Genomic DNA, 25788 nt, shown 5'->3' with positions numbered 1-25788 from the left:
GTCAATCTACATAGGGATATGGAAATGTTTCATTTTACTCAGCATTTTTCTTTCTTTTTTTTTTTTTTAAATGCCTGTCACTTTCTGTAATAATTTTGTCATTGGCCAAAATGAAATGTAGTAAAACAAGCATTAACATCATCCTAGGTGTCCCAGTTGAACAGGTGGGAAATAAAGCATTCTGAGACTACAAGTTCAGAAGCTAAATATTTCAGAAATCTTAGTGACCACCCAAACCACTGACAACCATGGCAAGATCTTTAGAAAAAGACATAAACTGCTAGCACAGTTATTTCCAGAAGTATAACACCATCCCAAAGATACAGGTTTGCTCTTCAAAACTGAAGCCTGAAGTTAGTTTTGGTTAAGCCCTACTCTTCTTTGCCATTAGTTCAGACTTCTCTTGGATACAACTCCCCACTGATTAATATAGTCAAGTAATTAAGTCATTTTCCTCCAGCATTAAAAGCTTCTCTTTACTAGAGTCATCCTGTATTCTGGCTAGTGAAACGATACAGGTACTGTTTCAGATCTAGTAAAGTCTCATCAGTACTTTTAGCCTCTGGCATTCTGGCAGACTACAGCTGGGAGACTCACAAGTGAAAGGGGCTTTTGCTTCACTGGACTGCTACACCAACTAATACGAGAGAATTTTAGATTGCAATGGCAAAAAAATCACAACTTTAACTAGAACTCAAAGCTTCACTAAAAATGTCAGGCTCATAAAGTTATGAAGTACATTTATTAAAAAGAAAAGTCTGTGAACAGCATCTAGGAACTTAAAAGCCAAGAGCATCTCGTGGTATGGGTTTTGGGGTTGGGTTTTGTTTTTTTTGGGGGGGGTATTTGTTTGGCTTTTGTTTGGGTTTTTTGGTGTTTTTTAACCATTTCAGCAGGCAAACCTATTGTAAAAGTGAACAACAGAAAAGGCACTTCAGGGAAAGACAGCCTAACTAAAATTTACTTTATCGACTTTGCATTTTTTCCTGCTCTAACAATATTGTCCATCTAGTCTTTAGTGCTTCCTTAAATTTCATGTGCAGAAACATTTAAACATGTATTATTAAACTTACTTTCCCTCAGCTGTGAACTACTAGACTGGAAGGAAGAGTCCATTCCCAGCTCAGTTAGAAAAATCTTTGCATGATGATTTATACTAGGATTCTAAAATAAATTTCATAAAAATAGACCGAGATTATGGTAAGTTACCAAATCAGTATTACAGAAAAATTTTGTAAGACTACAACAGAAAGCATTACATCTCTTGAAAAACTGACTATGCCATATAATATTCTTTATGCACAGAACATCAGAATCAGTCTTAGGAATTTCCAGGGCTGGAATTCAGAGAGGCAATCTGGCATGTCACCTGTCAACCTGGAACAGGAACACTGGATTTTTATCTGTGGATTTATTCATTAGCACAAAAAAAGAAGAGCACACACAGGACTCGGGTAGCATTAGCACCTCTCAAGTACTGTTTGTAACTTCAGGAAAAAGTTTTATTGTGCAAGATGTTCTGAAAGCTTTTTCTGAGGCTTGGATTCAAAACTAGCATTTTCCATGGACACAGAAGTCACTTTTTTTCAGTATGTAAAGGAGATACCTCACAGCAGTGTCACATATTTTACCACAACTTCAGGCTTAGATCCAGAAGCCCTTGATAAATTCTCAAACTCAGCATCACTATATTGAAAGACCTTAATATGGCTGTTCTGAGTGATCATGATGCTCAAAATTTTCAAAGGTCTGACAGAAGACAGCATGAAATATATCAAGGAGTCCTACAAATTTTAGGGCAATATTAGACTCCCTATTTTTATAATCTGTACTGCAGGATTGAACTAGGAAATGTGCTGCAACTTAGGCAAATAACTCCACGTCATCCTTCAATTTTCAGAAGAAAAAATGCAAGTCAAATCTCACCTGGCTACAGCAGCACAAAACAGGAATCAAATGAGCAAAGGAGATGCAAAATAAAGGTGAAGCATCTCTTAGTGGAGGCACTAAGAGGTAGCTCTTACCTAAGAATTGGAGAAGGGTATTAAGAAACTAACAAAACAAAAATTTACATCTACCTGTGCCATAGGAACCTCTTAGGAAAATATTTCAGAGAAATAATCTGTGATATCTCAGAGTATAATGGCCTCCTTGGTGAATGCAGCGCTGGATGCAAACTAGATATTTTGAGACTCCAGGGGACAGCAACTGAAAGGATTATTTGATGGGTTAGCACCTCAGCTGCATTACCTGTATAAACGATTTTTTTTCCTTGGAATAAATGGCTGAACAAAGACTTGTCACAGAAAGGGACTCAGATGGGACTATTTCATAAGTGGCCCTATAAGTTAAACCCATTTTCCAAAGGGGCTGGAATGCAAGTGTCTCATCATAATTAAATTTTATGAAAACAAATCAAGGCTTTTTTTTGTTTGAAAACACAATCTTCTCCTAGAACATCAGTATCAATTTGGCCCTTTTAGAATTTACAAAGAGACCTAGCAGTTACATTTACCTTTGATTAAAAGGCTTACAGACAATTCTGTTTTTAAAGACAACTATAATTAGAACAGAGAAATGAATATTTTTTCCCTAGGAAATTTTCTTTCTGGATTATATTAGCAGAAGCTATTTGTAGGAAAAAACGGCTTCTCCAACACTTGCAAAGCTAGACTCAAGTCCTCCCCTCTCCCCATCACAATGAAATCTTGCCAAAGTCTTAAAAGTGTAACAACTTCAGTGAATGGATAAAAACTTGTCATGCTCCATGCTCCAAAATGGAGGACCAAAAAGTTCCCTAGAACAGTGGCAGTGTTTTGAAATACTTATTCCAACATGCATGATTCTTTGGCATTAGACTTTTTCAAAATGAAAAAAGCTAAAAGAACCTTTCAAAGTGATTCTTTTTCTTCTTCACGAACACCCCTCAAACTTGATCAAAGTCATTATGCGGGACCCAACCAACCACCAAGCAAGTCTAATTTTTCAAAGGCACTCAAACACCGGAACTTGCTCAGCAAATTCTGCATGACCAGTTTTACTCATATGTATGTGTACGTACACATACACACACGTACCACCTATGCAGAAGGTGGACATAGCTGAAAACTGGAAGCAAAAGCAGCAATACATCAATATGCAGAGGCACACCCAAACCCAGTCATCTGACTGGCAGTCCACGAGTTCCCACAGCCTCTCCCTTGAACCGTGCATCCTCGGACAAGATGGAACTTGAGAAAGGTCCAAACTGTTTACAAACGCGTTCAAAAGCACAAAAAGGAAAAAGGTTTTTCACATCTCTAAGAGCTACTTAAATTTCTGCACTCAGCTCCATAATTCTGGGTTGACGTGGAGCTTCTGTGGGAAGATGGCTGCCTTCCAGGCATACGTACTGTACACTCAACACACCAAAGAGGTAAGAATCTTCTGTTCAAAAAGAAAAAACTCTACCTCTAGCAAGAGACCAAGGGGTATAAAGCATAGTTCAAGACAGCTATGAAACACAAGAAAGGACCACAGCAGAAATAAGCAAATTTAACTTTTAGATTTCCAGATCAGTAGTACTGTTCAACAAATTCCTAGGTATACTGCAAAAAGAACAAAACATAAAGGTTAACTAAATTTAAATGTTAAGTACGTATTCCAGAAGAGTTCTGCTTACCTGCATTAGTACTGAGCTGGCTATCCTGGGAACAGTTTTCATTGCCGTCAGAGGTTGACTGTAGTGAAGAAGATGGTGCAGTTCTACTTCGTTTTTTGTTAGCTTTCCTTTCTGCTACCTGCCACTCTTCATCTTCATCCTCGCTTTCACTCAAGTCATCAAACCCAAAGTACTTGATTTTGTAATTGGAACTCCCAGAACTTCTAGAGGCGCCTTCATCTCCCCCTCCCTCATCTTGATCATCAAACCCAAAAAACTCTAATTTGACATCCCTTTTGGATTTGGTATTGCTTGGTCGAAACCTGGTTGTAGTTTTTGTAGTAGCAATGTCTGCTTTTTTTCTTAAGCGTCCAGCTTCTCCCAAGTCAGTAGGGGCTGCTGTGGTAAATTCATCGATTCGTTCCATGGTATCCTGTATAGTAACATTACAAACTGACAAGCAAGATGGATGTAGAACAGTGTAGTCTCTAGTCCGTCCAACCGTCCCTCTAAAACTGGTCCCACTACTTAAAGAAACTTTTCTTGCTGGGTTCAGACCATCATTATTTGACTCACTGTTTGCTTTGGATAAAGACTGACTAGTGCCATCCATTAGCTTGTCAAAATTTGTTGCCCCCTGTGGTTTTGCTTTGTTGGATCGACAATATGTCCTACAGTTGCTTGGCCTAGGAACAGTTTGCACAAGTTCTTCACTAATGGCTTCCTTTGGATTTTCACTATCTTCTTTATCACACTCCTCATCCTTGCTCTTCATCTCCGAGAGATGTTCATTGTCAAAATCTAACACATACTCTCCAGTTCTGGTGTCTTCGGTTTCATCCTCCCATTCATACAAGTGAGTTCTTAATGGCCCCTTCGTCTGAGATGTTTCTGATGGAGAGTCTGCTGTCTTTCCAGTGTGGGAGTCCCAAGAATCAGGCAGGTCCTTGGCTTCAATGTTGTATCCAGAAGCGTCTGTAGTTTCAGTATTGGTTTTGTTACTGTCTTCAGCATTCTCATAGATGAAATGACTGTTCTTCTCATTATCTTCATTCAAATTCTGTATTTTGTCTGCAAGAAAAGGTAAATTTGTTACTAAAAAGCATTATTAAAAAAAATAATCGCCCTTGTGGGCAACTTTGAAAAGTCACAATATAACAGCAAATATTCAGTTTTCAATGACAAAAAAAATAAGAGGCCCTTATCCTCCTGGTTTCTACTTTTTAAGCCTTTCAGTTTAAAGTTTTTGCTATAATAAATTCTTTTCACTATTTCTAGCAAAAATATACACTAACTTGAAATAAGCATCCCTTTGAAAACATGCACATCATGAAAAGAACAGTAGTAAACCCTAAATACAACCACTTATTTACCTATACAAGGTAAAACCACGACAACAACCTACACAAAAAAGGAGAAGTCTGAAGCAAAATTTTTGATGAAGTCAATCACACTTAATGTTTTACATACAAATGAATTACAGTGAAAAATTAGATAAAGAGCAATTATAAAGCATTTTCTAATTATATAAGAAAAAATTTCCTTCCTGTACATAGGTTATAAGAGTGTTGTATTTTATTCTTATGCAAACATACCCACCCAAAAATCCTTGTTTGCATCAAGCTATTCCAACTACACTAGTGTTTCAAATGAAAGTTTTGCGATATAGATGCAGGGCCTCAGATGCCCTACTTTAAGTACTTTTTGCTTTTGCATAGAACTGGAAAAGAACAGGTAATATCATTAGAAACACAAAACATCTATGAATCAATGAATTAGCTAAGTTTGCATATATTCATTTTTAATACTAAAAGATACATTATAGTAGCCTACTGTGGTCAGGAAAGGGGATGCATCGGCAGGTTACAGCTGCTCGTTCAGATATTCTTGGTCTAAGAACTAGAGAGTAGTGAGGCATCATCACAGTAGAAATGAAGATCAGCATGGGCCACAGAACCTACCAATTAAGTTAATTAAATTTGCTGAAAATTATCCTATAATTCACCGCCTAACACAGTAACTGTACAGCTACTAAAACCAGTGAAAGTAATCCACTAACACATCTGTACTAAAAATGCTACAATCCCTGCTACAAACTGTATCATAAGTTTTGATCAATGTACCCTGAACAGAACAGCACACAACTTCAGCAACTGTTATTTTATTTTGCTGCTTCAAATTAAAATATTTGGATTTCCAGAAGAAATACAGAAAATGCAATTCTCATCACAATTTTAAATTAAATCACTTCTGAAATGCAGGTTTTTACAATGAACTTCTTCAGATCAGAAGAAGAGCTGCTGCCAAAAGTCAGTCTTGCACTTTTCCAACCCATAGCCACACTTGTAGTATATGCTGTCAAAGAGAACAAATTGCACTGTAAGAAATCAGGTTTTGTAAGATTTGTATCCAGCCAACCAGCATCCACACAGTAGTAATGCCAGGAAAGACAGTATTAAGTCTTCCATCTTTTGTCCTCTAAACTGGTAGGGAAACCATTCCCTTTGGTTTCCCTGAATACCAACAACAGCTCAGTGGATTTGGTACCAGTTTCATGAAGATTGCATCTGCATCTGCCACACTCCATTGCTGCACCTCACACACACAGACACCCAGAAATATAAGCATGTTATTTCCTGGGAACAAGATGAGCAGAAATTTCTTTGAAATTTCTGAGACAGTATAACCAAACACAGGAACCAAGGTGTCTACCGTTACTATCAACACTCGCTGTACTGGCTGCCTGGGCCAGAAGAAGCAAGATAAGAAGTCCGACTGGAATGCAAAAGACCCTGATGCATAGAAGAGTAGCACATGATGAGATAATCTGGAGAAACAGAAGCAACCAGGAGAGGGACAAGTAGGAAAAAAAAAATGCTAGAAGAAAACATGCTTAGAAGACACAGCAATAAAAGAGGCTCCACTGGCAGAATGCAACGCCTATGGTTCAAATTTGTTAGGTAGCAAATGCTTCCTAAACCCATCAGTAAAATGAAGGCTTTAGCACCCTTTAGCACTAGTCCTGTCTGCATTAAACTTCATCAGCTACCATTTACCCAGGTGGCACAGAACCTTCATAGCACTGATGAAAAGGTGTCAACCTTCCTGATGAGGAAAGTGAGCATCAGTACTGTTCCAGGGACTTTTGTTCATTTGTTTTCAAACTAAAATGGTATCATCTAAACGCCATCCTTGCACGTATGGTTTATAAAAGAACTTCAAGGGGCAAGCAGAAAATTCTAGTAAAAAAAATTACTACCAAGACAAGTTTTACAGGAAAATTGGTTTAATCCTCATTGAAATTCCTCAGGGAGACAGAACAAGTAATATCTCACAAACTGGGGTCCAGCTGAGGTCTGTCACAGAAGTTTACATACTCAGCTAGATAGAAAAAAAAGCTCTTCACGGAATATATGAAATGCAAAACTAAATTCTGCAAAGAACATCAGTCCTAGCCACCTCAGTGATGGACTCTTGCTTAATCCTTTCCAGTATCGATATGTTATACAACAAATCTTTTTACTCCCATTTCAATCTCATGCTTGTGATAATCTAAGAGGCCCAACCAAAATTAATCTTTCTGTAATCAAAGAGTGAGTTTGACAGCATACAATATGTTCCTTTTTCCCTCCATATGTTTAATATTATTGTATAACTGAAGACTACCATAACACTTAGGCATGAAAACCAGCAAATTAAACTCAAAAAATTTTCAGATTTTCTCGCTAAAATACACTAATTTGCAGCCTCACTACTACTGTTCCATATCTGAGTGCACATTTACTTGATTTAATAAAGTCTGAGCAACATTTAAAAAACGTACATTTAAAATATGCCCGCCTTGGCTTACTAAACAATACTGAATTGTTAGGAAGAAGTTTCAGTATGCATATCTGGAAAGGGAATGGTTTTCCTATCCTAAGGAAGTCTGGGATTTTAAAGAGCCACACTCCATACCAGGACCAAATCAAATCTCATCTTCCCAGGGAAGGAATAGAATACATGTGTGCGTATGCACATTACAACTCAAGAGTCAATTCAGGAATCTGTTTTGAGATGAAAAAAGCTGAAATTTAATTTTACATTGTCTTAGCTTGAATAACTATCACCTCAGCTACAGTCTGTACTCTCAAGCAGAAAAGATGATCAATACATCAAGCCTGGAAAACAGACTAAAGAGGCCAAAGATATATAAAAACATATATAGCTCATACACACCAGTAGCATTGACAAAAAATTAATGGAAAAAATTACCAACGAATCTGTCTGCAAAGAAACGTTAATCAAGTATTCTGAAAAAGTTTGGTGGGGTTTTTTGGTAGTTTGTTTGTTGAGGGGGGAGGGGGGTTGTTTGTTTTTGGTTTTTTGGGTTTTGGTTGCGGTTTTATTTTTCCCCACGCTCCGCTACTAGCGCATCACAATAATCATGTCTACTCTCCAATACATACCTTCACATATGTTGTCTTTTAAAACTCCAGATTTTTAATATGCAAAAAGCAAAGATATTCAGAAAGTGCATATTTAAGTCTTTAACTTAAGATCACTTCATCTAAAAACATACTCCCTGAATTCTTCTGTTCATTCATCAGTTCTGAAGCATTATTTAGTTGTTGAAACCACTTTACCTTCTCAGTCCCTTGCCAGGAAGTTATTCTGTCAATAGCCAAGAGCTAAAGCCATTGTCTACTAGGTCTTTGTAAGAAAGATGATCCTTATGACACCTGTATCAATGATAGTGCTGGTTTCATTTTAAAAAAAGTTTTTCTATCATGCATTAGATAGTTCACCAAGTAATAATAAATCCAAACAGATATTTTCATTATGAGTGAATTTTAGTTAGTTTTGATGATGTAGCTACAGACACTGAAAAACTATTCTACAAATTGTTCTAGAATATTTTAGAATGCACTAAAATTAGCCTAATATTTGTAGGACTCTGAGCAAGCAACACAGTCCCACCTAGTCAACTGTGACCTACTCAGGGAACAAAACTTTCTACTCTCTTATTGCAGCAGCCTTATTTGGACAGACTGAAGCATCAGTTGACACATGCATCATGACAAGAACAATCCTTCTTCACATCTATTTTCTCAATTTCAATTTTTCTGGACTTGCTGCACTGAGGTTGTTATTTTTTCTTCCCAGAGTGGCTCCTATTCTCATCTCCAGTTTCACACTTACCTAGCCTGCCTGCTCTTCTCCTCATGCTCATTCCCAACAGTCCCGAGTACAAAACTGAGGAAACTGAGCTAGTTACTAATTCCTCAATGCCAGTCTCTACTGTCCCTAAGAGAACAACCAAAACCACACTGGTACTTCAAGTCATTAGTACACCTGCATATTAGTAAAATTTGATCAGACTGGGTTAAGGCAATAGCACCATACATCTAGTCCTTCCAGCCTTGAATTCCTTGTTTCTCTTCATCAGTAAATGTGAGTAAAATCACTTTCTCCAGTCGTCTCAGCTGACTAATAAATAACAAATCCATTCTACCCCAGTCAAACAGCTTTATTGATGCTTGGTTTACTACACTTCCAAAAATGATCTTAAATGCCAAACACTCATCACTAACAGCTCTTTCTGTACCACAGTAGGACTTCTGTTGCCTTTGTATAAGCTATGCATCATTTTCAGTATGTGCACAAGCAACTCAAAATTCTGAGTTGTCTCTCCAAAGACTCTACAAGTATCAACAAAATATTAGCTGAGAGTGAAAAATGAGATGTAACAATTTATTACAGCATACAAAGTCACTCTTAAACAGCAAGTAAGCGGTAGTTAACCTCCCCCTTCATTTTACGTCTATCAGACACCAAAATTTTAAAACCACCCAGTACTTCAGAAGTCTTGGTAACTGCAACAGGGAGGTTTTTCCATCTCCAATAACAAGTGAGTCTGATGGGAAATGTAACCAGTAAACCATTTACTGTAAACCAGGTAGAAAGTTTGGCTTTAAAACTGGATCATCGTAATGCATTAATGGAAAACTGAGCAGTGACATTTAGAAGAACACTTCCTCGCAGGATACTTTGTCAAGTTACTGTTTTCATCTCATCAGTGGGTCAATAACTGTCAGACTAAAGTTTCTATACCAGAAATTACTGCAAATCGCTTGCTAATTTCCCAAAGGTGTACAACACCAGCAATTCTGATAAATATAGTAATTTTTAAAATCAAGGTTATCTGTACTATTATAGCAGAAGCTAGCATGACTGTAGGAAACATATAATTTTATTTACAGATACAGAAAGCACAGAGAAAATGAGAAAAAGAACTAATTTTGAATTATTAGATATTCTGCAGTTCAAAAGAGCCATGTAATTTCTACTCCCAATTTTCACTGCAGTTAGGCTCTTTCGGGGGTCAAATACCAGAATAAGTCTCCCAAGTAATTTGAGATCAGCAATAACATACAACTATATAAACCACCAGAGAGTCTTTTTTTTTTACAGGTACTAACACAATATTCCTAAGAACCATAACAATCTTCTGTAGTAATCATGACTTGTTTTCTGTTTAAATCTCTAGAACTTAATTACCAGAGTATGAGAACACTAATCGAAATGACTGGCAGGTCTAAATTAAACATTAACTGATGAACACCCACACATTTATACATACCTCTTGCTTCATGTTATGCTCTAGTTTATTTCACTAGCAAGATAGGGATGCCTTAAGTATTGTTGATGTATTAAAAGAAAAACAAACAGTGAAACTTCTACTCTTTCCCACCAAACACATTGAGATGTTTTCACACACACAGAGATGCACACGACCAAACTTAGCAAAGGTATATTTAAGTGATTATGATTATTATTGTCCCAAGTAACCTTTTCAAGATGACCATTAGAGCAAAATTCAAGTTTGTACACTGCAAGATACTCAGTTTATATAAAGATAATAGTTTACACTCCTCTAGATATAGGAAAACATTCAAACAGTGGGAATGTAACAGAGTTCTCAAAATCCCACTCCTTCTTCAGTAATAAACCTTTGCTTTTTCAGTAATGAACCTTTAAACATTAAAAAAATGCACGTCTGGACTTACTATATCATCTTACTGTATCATTTAGACTAGATGGGTATAAAAAGAATATTCTGTTCATATCTTTTTTAAAAAATACGTATTTAATATAAGCACTCACTTAATGCTATTCTATATATCCAACAAAACATAAAATGCCTTGTGGCTACCACGAGTAGCCGTAGTGGGACTACCTCTTGCCTTTTCATTTTTAAGATCATGTACAAAAGGAAGAATGCAATTCTAGACATATATATTTTTTTTTAAGAGAAATTGTTTTTTTTTTTTAGAGATAAGACAACTAAATCCTTCAGCTGGTGATCTCTGATAATTTTGATGTTAAGATGTCTCAGATTTCAACTTTATTTTTTCATTAAGTACCCATAACACATCTCACCCTTATTTTTAAAACATCTTTAAGAAACTAATGTCTACCTGAAAACGCACCCCCCAAATAGCCCTCAGAAGCATTACTATTTCTTCACTGTACTATAATGAGAAAAGGAAGGAGTATCTCCCCACCCAAAAACCATTTAGTTCAATCACAGTAACAATAAAAGACACCATAAAATCACAGACTTGTTGAGATGGTTAAAGGTCTAAGAAAAATTGCAAGGCTTTCAGAAACTGCCAGAGTGGAAAAAAACCCACCTTCTTTTTTTTTAATTGTATGCCATCCATAAAATAAGTGTTTTAAATTGAATGTTATGAAGAAAACCGTGTAAGTTACTAATTGAAGATAGAAAGACAACTTCCAATATGCTTCTTACCTTCATTCTTTAGCTATATATTGTCTTAAAGAACAAAAAAAGGGAAGGCCAATAGTTTTTTCCAGAGCAAAAGCCATGCTAGACCAGTTGAGCAGGACCTCTGGGACTAATTCAAGCTACCTTCTAGTGCAGGCAGTGAACGTAAAAAGGGGACTCTGAGGAAACTCTCTACTCACCTGGCTCAAAAAACTTGACCTCTGGATCGATGATGAAATAAGAAAAAGAAATTGCTAGAAGAACCAATAAAGAGACCATATGGCAATTTATCTCCACAGTTGGCTAAGTGATTCCAGTCACTTTATATTGTATACAAAATGGCAAAGAAACACAGAGACAAATGCATACAGGTTTTAAAAATGCAAAAACATGAGTAATTCTAAACCTGATCTTTGCCTGTCCCCCACTGCCTGGAGTGGTGTGGAACATATTCATTACTTCTTTCTCACCTCTGGTAATGACAAGTACACATAAGGGGAAGTTACTGGTACAAGCAACAGACAGCTGTGACAGCCACTGACCAACATTATCTGTAAATACAAGGCAGCTTTCTGTGGAACAAGTGACCATGATCCCAGGACCTAGAAATAAGCATCAAGAGACCAAAAAGAACAGGCAAAAACCAGCTGTATCGCCTATAGCTACAACAGGCCAGGAGTCCAGAGCGGCCAAGAAAAGATGCCTAGTATGAGAAACAGTTCAATGTGTAATTAACGCAAAGTTTTCCTACTGGCAATTTTGAAAGGAGATACAGGTAGAGAATACTAGAAACTACCTGAAAGTACGTGGGGAGAAGGGAGGAGAAAGTAAATGTCAGGGTGGCGGGTGGGGAGGGCAGGAGCTTAAGAGGTTGCACAAGTGGTCCCCGGAGCCTGAAGTGTTCTTCCAGGATTTGTTACACATCTTGCCAGAGTTGCTCTATTTTCTCAAAGTAGACCTCCTTATCTGTTTGCCTGGACAGCTTCACAGATTCCCCAGAGAATTTTTTTAGACAGCTCAAACTGGTATTTTCTAATATCATCACTGATGACGTATTTACAATATTTACAATAATGAAACTATATTGATATGACTGACTGATCACCTAGCATTACATTTTTAGCATTTGGGTACACATTACAAGAACCATCCTCACTCCTGCTCAAGGCTCACCATAATGGCATTTACCGTTGCATTAACTCAAACTTGGTCAAAAACTGCTCCAGGCAGGGCCTAAAAGCAGTGAGCAGGTCAATGCAGAAAGGGGAAGCCACAGAAACAATTCTTATCATTTCTCACAGGAGATTAAAAGTTTGACGGAGCCTTCTTACTTCAAGAGGAAACACTGAAGTTTGGAGAAAAGATAACCCTCTCTCCATCAACTGCCAAAGCTGCAAGAGTTAATTAACAGTTTCATACCCCGATCCTTAGGGTACAGCATATACCAAGATGGAATCCAAAACAAAGTGAAGGGGAAAAAAATCCTTTAGGAAGCCAAATGCTCTTCTTGGCAAAAAAAAACCAAACAAAAAACAACCATAATCCAAACCAACCATCAAGAAATATATCCTCCAGCCTAGTCCCCATTTCAATTTCATTTCCATCTAACTTACAAGACTAAGTCACTTGGCTCTAAGTCTGAAAACATCATCTTCAGCTCCATAAAAATCAAATCATCATTAACGGTCTAACACTAATTACCTAAAGTCAAACACTATGCTTTTGTTAACAATTCAGTGATAGAGCTGCAGAACCTTACTTGCTATTTTTAAGTTACTTGTAGCATAGAGCAGTCTCTTAGGCTGTGAGAACAATGTCTCAACGTAAATTTCTGTCCTGAACAGATCTGGGGCTCACAGAACAAACAAAGGTCTTTGCCCCACAACTCAACACCACCTCCCCACCCCCCTGCAGCCTCCTCAATGCCAACCTGTTTGACTGGGCAGGAGACAGCACACACTGCAGATCATGCACAGCAACATATGCTGGCTAGCCAGCTTGCTGCTGCCTTTTCAAATGGATTAGGGACCCAGTTATAACCGCATTTTCCTTACCAGCATGCAGACAAGAAAGAGATAAGGGAACAGATGAATCAATTCAACTCAGTTTTTCACTCCACCATTTTTCATGACGCTTGAAATAACACTGTATCTTTGAAATCTCTCCTTACCACTCAAGGTTTGCTAACCAGTTTTGATCAAGTAAAATGTTACTAGGAAATTGAAGAAAACAGAAGGACAGTCAATATTAGCCTTGGTATGCTAAGAAAACATGCTAAGATCTCAAAATATTATCACATACAGAAAATAAATGCTTATTTCTTCTATTTACTCATGGGAGAGTTGCCAGTATTAAATGTTAGCCCTACTAACTTGAACTCCGGGTTAGTTTTCTCTCATTTCTAGCAATTCTTGATGAATGCTAACCAAAGCATCCTCCAAGCTACAAACAAAAGACATATTGCTTTCTATAGCTTTTGTAGCATGAGACCTTATGTTCCTTCATTGTTGTGTAACTAGCTGTAGAAGCCTCCATTTTAAGACCAAAAGGAGAATGATTGATTTACTATACACAGGAAACAAACCTACAAACTTAAGCTAGGTTTCTTTCAGTATTAGCCACAAAAATTCACAGAATTCATTGTGAATGTATAGATAATATTAGTCAGAAGCAATGAAATCTTTAAAAGGGTAGGCAGGTGGCATGATACCAATTTTATATTCCCTCTTTATTTCTCTTCAAATAGACACCTGACTACTAAGACAGATGTAAAAGCAAGAAAACGAAACATCAAGGAAAAGAAGGCAGTAAGATTAAACAAACAACAAAAAAAGTGTATCCAGGGTCTTCAGATCCCTCCAGCTACAGAGGGCACATACATTAACAGGCTACAGCTCATGAACAGACCACTGACACAGGATGTAGGAAACAGTTTGTTAAGCTCATTATGAGCTACAACTCTGCCTGATGTTCCTGAACACTCAGCAACATTTCTTTATGGCTCCACTACACCATCACCAATGTTCCCAAGCATAAAGCTACATCACATTACTTTACAACTTGAAGCTGACCAAGCTAAAGGAAAACATGAATCTTTACCAGGTGCTTGTATCACATTCCTCATTTCTGGGAAGAAAGCCCAAATGAGACATACACACAGTGTCTTCTCTGGTTTGGACAGAAAACCAGCAACTGCAGAGAAGCCATGCCTTTCTCCGAATAAGAAAATGCGTTTCATTACAGTTTCTCTCTTCTACTCTACATTGGAAATGAAATGTTTTGGTTGGTGAGGAAAAAAGGTTACAGACTGGACTCCTTTGAACCATTTTCTGCCTATGATTGAACAGCTGGGGAACACAGAGAAAAGCTTATGGATATAAAATACACAATTCTAAGAAATGGCAAAATTTACTTAGATCTGTCATTATCCATTGATGGCCATAAGATCGCAAAAAGCAGTGCCTGTTAGCAGGCATAAACATAAGATAAGAAGCGCAAGAGCCTCAGAAGATTAGACTCTCGAGACCAGTTTCACGGGTGACAATCACTAAAATAGCTAAAATTATAGAACTACCACATCCATAGCTATGATTACAAATTCTTAAGTAATTATGGTTCTTTATGCTCTTGGAATCAAAATGAGTTCCCAACAAGTTTGCATGCGGGTTGGATAGACACTATTTGCCTCTTTGCAGATGTTTTAAGTGGCTGCTTCTTTTGCAGAAGAATTCCACAGAAGACCCTGAAGTGATGAGATTTAATTTACTGCCATCACATCCTTGAGAATAGTTTGCTTCTCTTGTTTCCTTTCCAGTGCTCTGGATATCAAAATTCTAAGGCAATTTATATGAAAAGTTTGAATTTATTATTCATTAAGACTACATACAAAAGTTCTCAATCACATTACATTTCTTCATTTCAGTTAGAGTAGCAACTCTTCTAAACATATAGTTTCTGAGACAGAAGACACCTTTTCTTCTCTCAAATCACCTAGGTGCAGCCTTTTGGTTTGGTAACACAGTGTTCAGCATCTTTAATAAGATGTTCTGCTGCTGCTGCTAGCACAACACCCTGTCATGCTGTGACTCTACCCTGTGAAAGACTGAACTCTAACCACCACATTATTGCCTCTCACCTTGGACCCCTGTAGTAGTAATTCCTTGTAGATGTTTTTCCACTGGGAAAACATGCTACCAGCAGGCATTCTGAAAGGTTGTCTTACACTGGTGCAAAAGCGATACCTCCTGTCAGCCACTGTACCATTTTTTTGTTTGTTTTTTTTTTAAATCCTCATATTTCAATGGAAATGGAAGCCTTTCACAGGCATGCAGGCTGACATGACCACCTTCCCTCTTGCACAGAAAATATTCACAGAGCTAATCACTTGTCTTTATCTTAGGCACAATTTTTAATGGTATGGGAAGATGTTGGTTTTTGAAGTAATAATCTAGCTGCTTTTCCCCTCTTCTACTTTTTCAGCTAGCAATCATTGTTTTGCCTGATCACTGATCTTTCATTGTATCTTAAGTCACTGCATATCTCAATACCACCTTCATACCAATCTATATACATTTACTTGGCCAAACCACACATAGTGCCGTGTTCAGCACAGCTGCCTTCCCAGCAAAAATTCCGGGAAAACCACCAAATCTCAAAGTTACTAATTTACTCCTTCATTACTAAAGGCATTTCCTCCCCCCAATTAAAATATAGCTAAAAACTAACATAGGTTGCCTGTCATCGGCCATATCCAGCCTCTCGATTTCTATCAAATTAAAGTCCTGTAACCTCCCTTGCACTTCAACTCTTTTTGTTGTCCCAGGTAAGTATTTTTGTCCAAGTTGCATCTATAGTTTCACAGCTGGAATAACTATCATTCCTCCTTCACTCTTCTTTCCAATCTTGCTCAAGACTCTTCTACAACATTCTGAAACCTAATTTAAAGTCTGTTTTTCTTCTGGTGAGTATACACTTACAAAACAAACATGACTTTTTTTTAACATTGCCTCACATCTGTATCTATCCACATTCATAACAATATAAATCATAATGTGACTCTACAGACACTGATGTTATGCAAAAACCCAATGTAACATATCATGCAGCATGTTATCAATGCCCACACCCAACTTGCATGCAAAGTCCACAACTCTCTCAAACGAAGGAGAAATTGCAGTTTTAGTAAACAATACTAAAACCCCTTCCTGCAGAAAGAAAACTATTTTTTGTTTTCCAGCAAAGAATTAAACTTTGAAGAACTCTACAACACCACAAGCAAGACTACTTGGTTGGAAATCTAAAAATAAAATGGTCCTGAAGAGACGAGAAATTGTGCAACATCAAATCCAATGGTCAGAAGAGAGACTACACTCAGTGTAATATAAGAGTTGTCAGAGCCTGAACTAGCTGTAACATATGTTCACCTCTGATGGTAAGTCCAGTGAAACAGACACATTCTTCCTCACTGGTAGCTCAGAAGGGTATCTTCTGCTCAGAGCAGCAGGAGAAAGCTGATCCAGGAAGCTAACTACTTCCTCTTTGCAGGGAAAACAAGACTAAGTGTCATGGGCAACACAAGAGGCTGGCACATGCCAAAAAAGCTTGTTTTCACCGACTTTTGTAGTGCAAGTCCTTATGAAAAAAGTACTAGAGCATATTATAACACAGCAGCACTAACAACTGTCAAAACAAATGTATCCTTAGGCTAAGTCAGTCTGAATTCAGACACTACTCATAAATATGTTGAAACCCTTTACTGAATACAGTAGCAGTTTCTTAAAAGAAAATATGAGCTAAGTTTGAACTTGAAAAACATTTTCCATACAGTTAATGACATCTGAACAGTTTGAACCTGAAATAGCTTCCTTACCAACTTTTTTCTTTCCTGCATGCTTTGGCCCACTTAAGAGGTATGCACATTAAGAGTTGTTTGGTTTTTTGTTGGTTTTTTTTTTTTTCCTTAGAATCATAGAATCATTTAGTTTGGAAAAGACCTTTAAGACCATCAAGTCCAAATGTTAACCTACCACTGCCATGTCCACCACTAAACCATGTCCCTAAGCACCACACATACACATCTTTCAAATACCTTCAGGGACAGTCACTCCGCCACTTCCCTGAGCAGCCTATTCCAATGCTCGACAACCCTTTTGGTGAAGAAATTTTTCCTAATACCCAACCTAAATTTCCCCTGGCGCAACCTGAGGCCATTTTCCCTTGTCCTATCACTTGTTACCTGGGAGAAGCACTGACTAACTGTTTTGAATGCAAAGTTATTTCAACTTTTTAAACATGAAAGAAGTTAAGAAGCAGTCAATAGTTTGACATTTTAAAAACTGTTTACTGTACAAGTCCATAAAGAAAGAATTATTTTAGAACTATAGATTCCAAAAAAGGTACTGAGAATCTCACTGTTGTTTGGGAAAGGGGAGTTATAGACTGAGGGAAAAACGGTTTGTGTGCTCTGTATATAGATATATATAGTATGCATTTCCCTGTCATCAGAAAAAATGTTGCAGAAATCAGAAGATTCCTTCCTAAATACTGGGGTCTTTTTGCTGTATTGTGATTTTAGCAAACCAATATCAGTAGTGAAATTTAAACAGAATTTCAGTCATTTCATGTTTTTTAAAAACATCTAAGAAAAAAACCTACAAAATCAAATCTTCAAAGAAGTATCAGAGTAATACCAAAGCAAAAAACAATTGACAACAATTATCACACTAGTTTGAGCCTGGGCTACTGACACAGCAAGAAAATTCTGTGTCGTGTAAGGGCAGAAGAGGTATCTTAAAAAGGGGGAAACATAACAAAAACAACTGAAGAGAGGACTTGTTGATAAACCCCAGCTACCTATATACCCAGCATAACTACTCCCATCTAAACAAACCTCATAACACTGAAATTCTACTGGCATACTTATTTTCTGGCAGACCTTTCCCCTTCTCTGCTATCAGTTTCTTAACACTTTGAGCCAGCCAGAGCACAGCTGCAGTTCTTCTTAATCATGGGTGCTGTCAGCTGTGTCCTAATACAGCCAAGTGCTCAGACCTCATTCAGTTTCCCCCAACTTTTTGCTCCATTTTTAGACAGAAAATGACTAAACTGAAATTCTTCCTCAAGAGGTGAATAAATTGTACTCAACAACTCTGCAGAGGAAGAAAGGTAAGATTACTTAGACCTAACTATTATCTTAAATGTCCATATCACAGTTAAACACAAAATAGAAGCTCTAAAACAATTTGAAAGGAATACCCTGGCAAATCTCCTTGTCAAATGTAATTATGTAACAAACTTGCATTTGAGAAGTTGAAACTTAACTCTAAAGATAGGGCTCCCCCACCCACATAATCAGGATGCAGAGGCTTTGCAGACAGATTCACTAAGGTGCTATCAGGATAGTCTGTCGGGAACAGACCTGATGACTTGGAACTATCTTCTTTTCAGGGCAACCATTTTCTGCAAATTACTCTATTCACTCAGTATACTTTTCAAGCAACTAAACCCAACTAGTTTCTGCATATTGGGTCATGAAGCAGTTAAGCACAGTTGTATCCCTTCACTCCTGCCTTGCATAAGCACAAGTTATTAAGAAGGATTGCATTTGCCATTTTGATTTGCAACTGATATGTGCATGAGCCCCAAGTGAAAAATGAAGGCATTAAGAACTACCTAGAAACACAAAAGAACTGAATAGCAAAAACCAGGCAAATTTTTCCTTACAGCACCAAGAGCAAAACTACTTCCAGAACAAAGACTTGTTTGAATACCAGTACATAGTAACAAATGACAAGATGCAGAATAGCTATTTTCAGAATTACTCTGAACATTAGGAGGAAAAAAAAAAACATCAAGTATCACAAATACTTTACATGCAATAATTTGTCCTTTTAATCTTATAAAGCCTCAAAGGCCACTGCCAAGACAATAACCACAAGATCTGTACAAGATCACTACACAGCAGAAAGGAATACTATTCCTACACTGCTCTGTATTCTGAAAAGACATTTTAAGCCATTCTATTTTCTGTTTCTCCACAGCAAGCAAAATATATTTTCAAGAAATAAACTCATAGGCATTAAAACAAATCAGTCTTAATCCATGCCCAATTAAAATATTTCTCAGGTATTTAATGATGCTTTTAACCAATATTTTAACTTTGGATTAACGTAAATAAGTAATATTATTTCATAGTCCACTGCATTGGGTTTGCATGGCAAGGGTTTGGTAGTGGGGGGGCTGCAGTGGTGGCTTCTGTGAGAAGCTGCTGGAAGCTTCCCCCATGTCTGACAGAGCCAATGCCAGCCGGCTCCAAGATGGACCTGCCGCTGGCCAAGGCTGAGCCCATCAGCAACGGTGGTAGTGCCTCTGGGATAACATATTTAAGAAGGGGAAAAAAGTTCCTGTGGGACAGAAACTGCAGCTTGAGTGAGAAGATGTGAGAGAAACAGCCCTGCAGACCCCCAGGTCAGTGCAGAAGGAGGGGGAGGAGGTGCTCCGGGTGCCGGAGCAGAGATTCCCCTGCAGCCCGTGGGGAAGACCATGGTGAGGCAGGCTGTCCCCCTGCAGTCCAGGGAGGTCCACGGTGGAGCAGATCTCCACCTGCAGCCCGGGGAGGACCCCACGCCAGAGCAGGTGGGTGCCTGAAGGAGGCTGTGACCCCGTGGGAAGCCCGCGCTGAAGCAGGCTCCTGGCAGGACCTGCGGATCTGTGGAGAGAGGAACCCACGCTGGAGCAGGTTTGCTGGCAGGACTTGTGACTCTGCAGGGGACCCACGCTGGAGCAGTTCATGAAGAACTGCAGCCTGTTGGAAAGACCCACACTGGAGAAGTTCTTGGAGGACTGTCTCCCATGGAAGGGACCCCACGCTGGAGCAGTGGAAGAGTGTGATGAGTCCTGCCCCTGAGGAGGAAGGAGCGGCAGAGACAACGTGTGATGAACTGACCCCAATCCCCATTCCCCTGTCTCCCTGTGCCGCTGGTGGGGGAAGAGGTAGAGAATTCAGGAGTGAAGCTGTGCCCGGGAAGAGGAGAGAGGTGGGGGGAGGTGTTTTAAGATTTATTTCTCATGACCCTACTCTGGTTTCACTGGCAATAAATTAAGTTACTTTTCCCCAAGTTGAGTCTGTTTTGCCCATGAAGGTAATTGGCTGAGTGATCTCTCCCTGTCCTTATCTCGACTGACAAACCTTTTGTTACATTTTCTCTCCCCTGTCCAGCTGAGGAGGGGAGTGATAGAGCAGCTTTGGTGGGCACCTGACATCCAGCCAGGGTTAACCCACGACATCAACAAACAGGAACATGATGTGTGCAAAGATGAGAGACATCATCCAACCACCTGAGACACCTCTCAACCAAAGTGCCTTCTTTGATGAACAGCATCAGTATCTTGGACTAGACCCTCCAAGGCTCGAGTTACAGAGCTCTGCACTGTGGCACACAAGTGAAAGACAGCAGGTGATCACAACATCCAGAGTCAAAACGCAAACTCACACACAAGAATGCCAGAAGTAGTATTTCCCTAAACTGAAATAGCCAGAGTAGGGAAAATAGTTACCCAATTTGAAACATATTCATACGCTAATATAATTATGAAATGCCACACAATCTTTTAAAATTCATCAAGCTTTGACTTAAATTTTCATCTGAAAAATCGTACAATGTTAATTTTGACCCAGAAGCTAACATAAATATTCTAAGAACAAAGTTATTAGAAAATTTTTTAAAATTAGCACCTCACAGTTTGCTCTGCAAGGCTGTAAGTGTTTCTGTATTAAAGCTCGTGTATTTAGTGTGAAATGCTGTTTGGGTTTATGCCTTACAGAGTAAGCTTAGCAGTTTAAAAAACAAATAAACAAAACCCCACCAAGATGATTCAGAAATCCAAGTAAATATTGCTTGGTGGTTTTTCACCTTATCCTACTGTAAGACTCTCTCACAAAAGCAGCTCACTGTCTAACTACTAAGTTGTTGCATTTTTCCTTGATATGAATTACCAGTATAATATTTTTCCAATTACATGACTGACTTTCTAGCTACCAAGTCCTCCTACCTTAACAAAAGTAACCTAACAGTAACTATTAATACTGAATAATCTTTTGCTATTTCTAATTTACCTGAACTCCTACTATCTGTAAATTACCTGTTACATACAGGATTACTCATGAACATTCTTCCGACAGTATTAAGTCTTGATCAAGCAACATTAGGGTAAGATTATGAGAAGCCTTCTAGATTAAGAGCTTCTCAAAGCCTTTAAAATGAGATTGCTAGAAGCACTAGCTGAAGGCTATTAGAAAGAAAAAAACAGAAAAAAGAAAAAAAGAGACCAGTAAATCATACCATTTTAAATAAAAGATGCAGATTCTCAATTGTGTTACACAGTTGCACAACTATTAAAACAACCCCCCAAATGGACTGCTATTTAATACCAAACATTAGTTAAAATTAACTGATATTGCATCACCTTCATTTTAATGTCCAAAGAAATGGACATTGAGGCAGGATAATACATTTGGAGCACAGTCAGCTGGCTAAACTGTAGTTCTCAGCTTGCCCATAGCCACGTTAAGTCACAGTTTTCACCTTATTCTAATTCTTAACCTTATTTCACCTAGGTTAAAATTTAAGGTACAATGATGGCACATGCTATCAGGAAGTCTTGACACCTTAATTCATGCACTGTCTAGTCAGTATCAGGACAAGGACTAGCAAATTGCACTTAAAACAAGTTAACAAGCACTTTGACGAACATCAGTACCAATATAGCCTAGTTTCCTATACCTAGAGATACACTGTTTTATGTGGGTTAAGGTTGAGCTCACATTGCAGTGTCTCTCACACTGGGAATATTAATATTGTTCTATCTGCTTGCCTTTTCCCCACTCCCCCCCCCTCCCCTCGCTTTCTCTCCTTTTCAGAGATAGTAGAGCTTGCTGTCTTAAGGATCTATAAGCCCTTTGAACAGATCTGGTTGAAGCTGGTGGAGTTCAAGAGTCACCAGGAAGGTGAAAATTATTATGGGGAAGAAGAGGACACATAAGCTGTAGAAGTACATACACTATACCTGAGGAGACCACACAACAAGAAACAACCTTTTTATTGTTACTCAGTTTTTCTCCCCTAAGTTCCCTCTTCCCCCATACCCCCACCCCCCAAATCAATAGAATTAACTCTCTCCAGTTCTTAAAGATAACCTTATACTATCAAACTTTATTTAACAGTCAATATAACAAAGAAGCTTTTGAAGTACCTACATTTATACTGGCTGACTATGCGACTATCTCTAATTGCTCAGTGTTCTGAGTGACATACTCAGAGAATTTTTATTTATTTTGGATCAGTCTACACACAAGCATAATAGCTACTTAAACCATCCAAGTTTCACTTACACTAACTGTCCAAAATAAACACGATCACCAAAACTACAGTCTTGTTTCCTTACTCTTATTTAAAGACCCTCCTAGGATGTTTTGCAAAGACTGATTCTCAGTTGAATTTAATCTCTGAAGAAAGCTATGAAACGGGTTTTTATCTTCATTTGACAAGGTGTAAACAGAATGTCATAGATTCTGAAAGAACAGTATCATCAGATCAAGATCCACCTTGTCCTTCACTACTTCTGGCTGAATTGCAGTCAGTAATAAATATTTTGGGAAAGCATGCAAGAACAGAATTCCTTCAGTAAACTGTTGTTTAAGTAACTTCCCCCTCTGCATCCAGATGACCACCACAATCAACAGCCACTGATGGACTTATCCTTCCTTCCAGAGCTGTATATATTTATGGTATATATAGTATTGTCTAACAAGGAGTTCTAGAATTTAAATAAGCATCAAATTAAAAAGTTTTTCTGCGCTAAATATTGTATTTTATTATTTTCCACAATACTGGAACCAGGAAGCACCAATGAAACTACTGAAGTCTGTTCCTCTTGGCCTTTCATGCACTGTGAATTTTCAGAGCTCTAACACATTTTCTCCCCACAGCTCTCACATTTTCTTTTCCAACCTGAAAAATACTGTTCTAACAAAGCTTTTCTACATGGAAACCATTTCACTATAAAACCTGCTCTGCTACAATCTCTCATTAACAACCAAGGAAACTCATTACTATTTCTTCTCCTTGCAAATATTAGGGGATCAATCTATTCACTCTCTTATGAAAACTGTATTCAAACTTAGCAAAACATAACTGTATTTCCAGACTGAAGGTGGATCATACTTACAGATAAACTGCAGAAAAACCACACAAAAACAACAAATATATCAGCAGCAAAAATAAGAGTAAGATCAAGACAACTACACGTCCCACCACCGTGTCTGTCAAACTACAGTTCAAATCAACATTTCTTGGTTTTTCTTGTATTATATCACTAATAAAGTTATCTTACAAATAACTGAACTATGCATATCTTCCACTATTCAGTATCATCTTGTCCACTGTATTACAACTGAACAAGTCCACTCAAATTTCTGATCCGAGAGTTAACTGTATCTGGGAATTCAAATTTACATAAGTTCTTCTCATTAAAGTTGATTATGATAACCCAGAGCAAGTCGGTAGGTGTCATCTTCATCAAGGTTCATCTAACATGATCTTTTGCCCAATTTTAGAAGCTGTAGTTTAATCAACCCATTATATGAAAACTTCCAATGAGATATAACAACATCTGATCTTGTCTAAGAACGACTTGAACAAAATTACAGTGATGTTCAGCTCCACGGGGTTTGTGAATTTCCTCTCAAAAGCATTAAGATATCTTACAAACACTTCAGAGCCTGAAAACAGCCTCTAAAAGAAGTCTGACATTCTGTTTCATAGGTCTGAAGCTTTTTATGTACACATTGATAAAGATGTGCTAATTAAAAAAAATAACCTACCTTTGTGCAACTGAAGTTCAGAAAATTACTTTTTCCATCCAAGGAATTAAATAAGGCAGGTTGTAAGCTGTATCTGTAACTGCATGGTAGTAACCATGTACCCACACTAAATTGAAGCCAGCAACTTCAGAATAAAACATTCTATTATTACCAACTCACCACTCTCCAAAATACGTTAAAAAAACCCAAACAACAAAACACAAACACACCGAGCTTTAGAAAAGGAAGATTATTATTCCATTCTATTCAAGGCAGACTAACAGACTATGTTGAAGCTAAAGCGCTGTATCTCAATTTGCAGACATAAGGATGAGAGCGCCAAGGATCTGAGACGAATATGTAAAATGCAGAATGCTTCCTGGTGTTTTTAGCTAAATAGAGTATCCTTTACAATTTCTTACAATTAAGAATTAATTACCCCACAGTTTTATTAGAACATTTAACTGACCCCTGAAAACACAAAGTCTAAATGTAGATTAGTAAAAATCAGAGGATAACAGAACTATCTGGACAGCTGAGTAAACGTACCTGCAGTTACAAGTTTAGCACTGCTGCCTTTGCATTCTCCATCTTCCACGTTTTTGCTTGTGCTCTTTTCTTTTGAGAGAGGAACAGTATTGTCAAAAGTTATGCACTTGCTGGATGCAACGTTTTCTCCACTGTCTGGCTGATTAATTCTGCTGTTAGCTTCAAGTAGAGGACTGAAGTCCTCAGACTGGGCAGCTTCACCGGGTTCCAGCTGAGACGAGCTTTTAGCCTGTGACAAATTCTTTGAAGACACAGGAAGAGATTCTTCATCACTGTCAAATCCAAATGGATCCTCTGTTACCTCATCTTCAACTTTGGGTTTTTTAGGAACTTCGGAAATATCTGGTTTGACACTGGGCCTCTTCTGTCCTAATTTGGCCATGAAGGTGGTTTCTCCCCATTTCGTACTAAGGGTGGTCCGTTTGTTGGAAAATACTTCGTCAAACTTGGAACTGCCGTTTCCCCCTTTCCGGCTGTAGGTCTTTCCAAATCGGGATGTCATTTTGGCTCCTGTTTCATATTCTCTGTTGGAAAAGAGAGAAGAAACAAATTCACCAACTTTTTAGTACAAATGATTGCACTTTCACTCTTCATTGGGCCTAAAAGCACCAGGCACGTAAATTTCACAGAAGCAACAGATACATCACCTGCTTCTTTCTAAAGACCAACTCATTTACATGTGAATATCATCAAGTCAAAAGTTTCTGCAATAAGTAATCTATCAACTTAACTCGAAATTCAGTTACTTGCACATTTATAGAACAATGGCACAATGGATCCTTAAGAAAAATCTGCTATTAATACATTATTTTTGGTATTGCTTTGCTCTAATTTTATATTTTTGAGTATAGATGGCACTGCTTTCATGAAACATCAGGAGAAAACTAAACTATTTTCACCACATCTGAACATGCAGCTCTCTGCTAGAGTCCAATAACACAGTAAGGCTTTAAAAAGACTCTTTGTAGT

General features: G+C 38.0%; 1 protein-coding gene across 2 annotated transcripts in view; it reads right to left on the bottom strand.

Annotated features, from left to right (window-relative positions):
* WAPAL (wings apart-like homolog (Drosophila)) overlaps positions 1-25343 on the bottom strand; it is a 72204-nt gene extending 46861 nt beyond the window's left edge. For both annotated transcript variants that reach the window (XM_010567881.1, XM_010567882.1), the window contains exons 1-2: positions 24820-25343; positions 3662-4711 (exon numbers count right to left, since the gene is read on the bottom strand). In XM_010567881.1, the coding sequence (XP_010566183.1) occupies positions 3662-4711; positions 24820-25321 (1552 nt within the window). In that variant the 5' untranslated portion in view covers positions 25322-25343. The remainder of the gene's footprint in view (positions 1-3661; positions 4712-24819) is intronic.
* Between the last annotated feature and the right edge of the window lie 445 nt (positions 25344-25788).

Source organism: Haliaeetus leucocephalus, unplaced genomic scaffold, assembly GCF_000737465.1.
Source record: "Haliaeetus leucocephalus isolate CR32 unplaced genomic scaffold, Haliaeetus_leucocephalus-4.0 Scaffold229, whole genome shotgun sequence".
NCBI classification, from domain to species: domain Eukaryota; kingdom Metazoa; phylum Chordata; class Aves; order Accipitriformes; family Accipitridae; genus Haliaeetus; species Haliaeetus leucocephalus.
The sequence above is the reverse complement of the archived record's forward strand: the minus strand, read 5'-3'. Positions and strand labels throughout refer to the sequence as shown.